Source organism: Grammomys surdaster, unplaced genomic scaffold (assembly GCF_004785775.1).
Source record: "Grammomys surdaster isolate TR1022 unplaced genomic scaffold, NIH_TR_1.0 126938, whole genome shotgun sequence".
Taxonomy (NCBI): Eukaryota; Metazoa; Chordata; class Mammalia; order Rodentia; family Muridae; genus Grammomys; species Grammomys surdaster.
Window position 1 is genome coordinate 1 of NW_021621723.1, and position 1,465 is coordinate 1,465.

General features: G+C 40.0%; 1 protein-coding gene across 1 annotated transcript; it reads right to left on the minus strand.

Annotated features, from left to right (window-relative positions):
* Nucleotides 1-378: 378 nt before the first annotated feature.
* LOC114615609 (vomeronasal type-1 receptor 4-like) lies at nt 379-1,401 on the minus strand. The gene has a single exon (XM_028761300.1). The coding sequence runs from the start codon at nt 1,315-1,317 to the stop codon at nt 379-381; it is 939 nt and encodes a 312-aa protein (XP_028617133.1). The 5' UTR covers nt 1,318-1,401.
* Nucleotides 1,402-1,465: the final 64 nt, after the last annotated feature.

Consider the following 1,465-nt stretch of genomic DNA (forward strand, 5'->3'; position numbering starts at 1 on the left):
AAAAAAATGGTGTAGAGCATAGAATGTAAAAATGCAAGGATACAAAATATAAGCACAGATTTCCAGTAAATGCTTACTGGAAGGTCATCCAGAAAACTAGAAAGCTCAACAGCAAGAGCATACTTTACTTGAAACCTAAAATTTACCTAGCTTTTCTTTAGTCTTTGTCATTTAATTCAGTTACACTTGCATACAAAACGACACACACAATTACATTTGTGCATCTGTGTGTATGCGTGAATGTAAACACATTCACCTGCATGCACACTGATCTCTTGCTTACGTCCAGAAGCCTCTACAATGCCATGATATTATTGTAATTATGCTCACAGTTCTGTCAGAATGAATGAATAACCATGTAAATCTGGCCAGAAGCTCTCAACTCTGTTCTTGGTCAAAGGGCTTGGGGAAATGTCTATTCCTTTTGAAGTAACTGGATGCCCGACTGTCTTGGCTCAAAAGAAGAAAGGGACAAACAGTGGGGAAAAACAGAGAGGACATTTCAGCCATATTCACCAGAGACCAGCTGGGATTATACATGAGAGATACAAAGGCTTGACAGAGGGAAGAAATTGTGTAAGGGGAGACAAAAGTACTGACCAGGATAAGGATGGTTTTAGTGGCTCTGGACTCAGGGGAGGATCTAGAAGAAACCTTGGTTCTTGACATGTATTTCATCATCTGCTTGTGCCTGTACAGTGTAAGAACCATGGAGCCACTGGCCCATAGCATGAGCCCCAGCAAAACCATATCAGTGCCGGAAAGTAATATTGCATAAAGGATGTCACTGGTTGGATCGTGCCGCACAGCATAGCAGAATTTAATAGATTTCAGGTTTGTTGTGCTTTCATTGCCATGGTTTGCCCTCAAGTGCACAAAACATATGCTGCTTATAAATAAATAAATTAGCCAGTTGAGGTACACAGAGCAACAAATGCATTTGTGTATTCTTACTTTAATTTCTGTATACCTGGCGTTCCTGGACCTGATGCTCATGGCCTGAAACACACTAAGAAATGAGGTGCTGCCAATACAAGCACCCGTAGAAACTCTGTGTATAGAAGGAACTAATTTGCATCCAATATCATTGAAAATGTCTTTAAATCCCAAAGAGGATACTGTCTTGGGCACACCTTTACACACTACAGTTAAGATATTGGCTACAATCAAGTGCATCAGAACCCAGTCTGTAGGCCTTAAGCTATATCTTGTTAGGTAAATATATATATAGTGGCACAGAAGAGTAAAATTCCCTAGAATTCCAATTATAGTCAGAGAGAAGAAAGTCATTCCTAGAAGCAACTCACTGGTTTCCATGCTGTCAGTTCTTGTTCTCAAACTGAGGACCCTGTATATCAAGGTGAAGCTGGAGACACAGTCACCATTCTCTCTTCCCAATGAATTCACTAGATATATTCAACATGTAGGGCATCTACCACTTTGGCATAATTTCTACACATAAAAG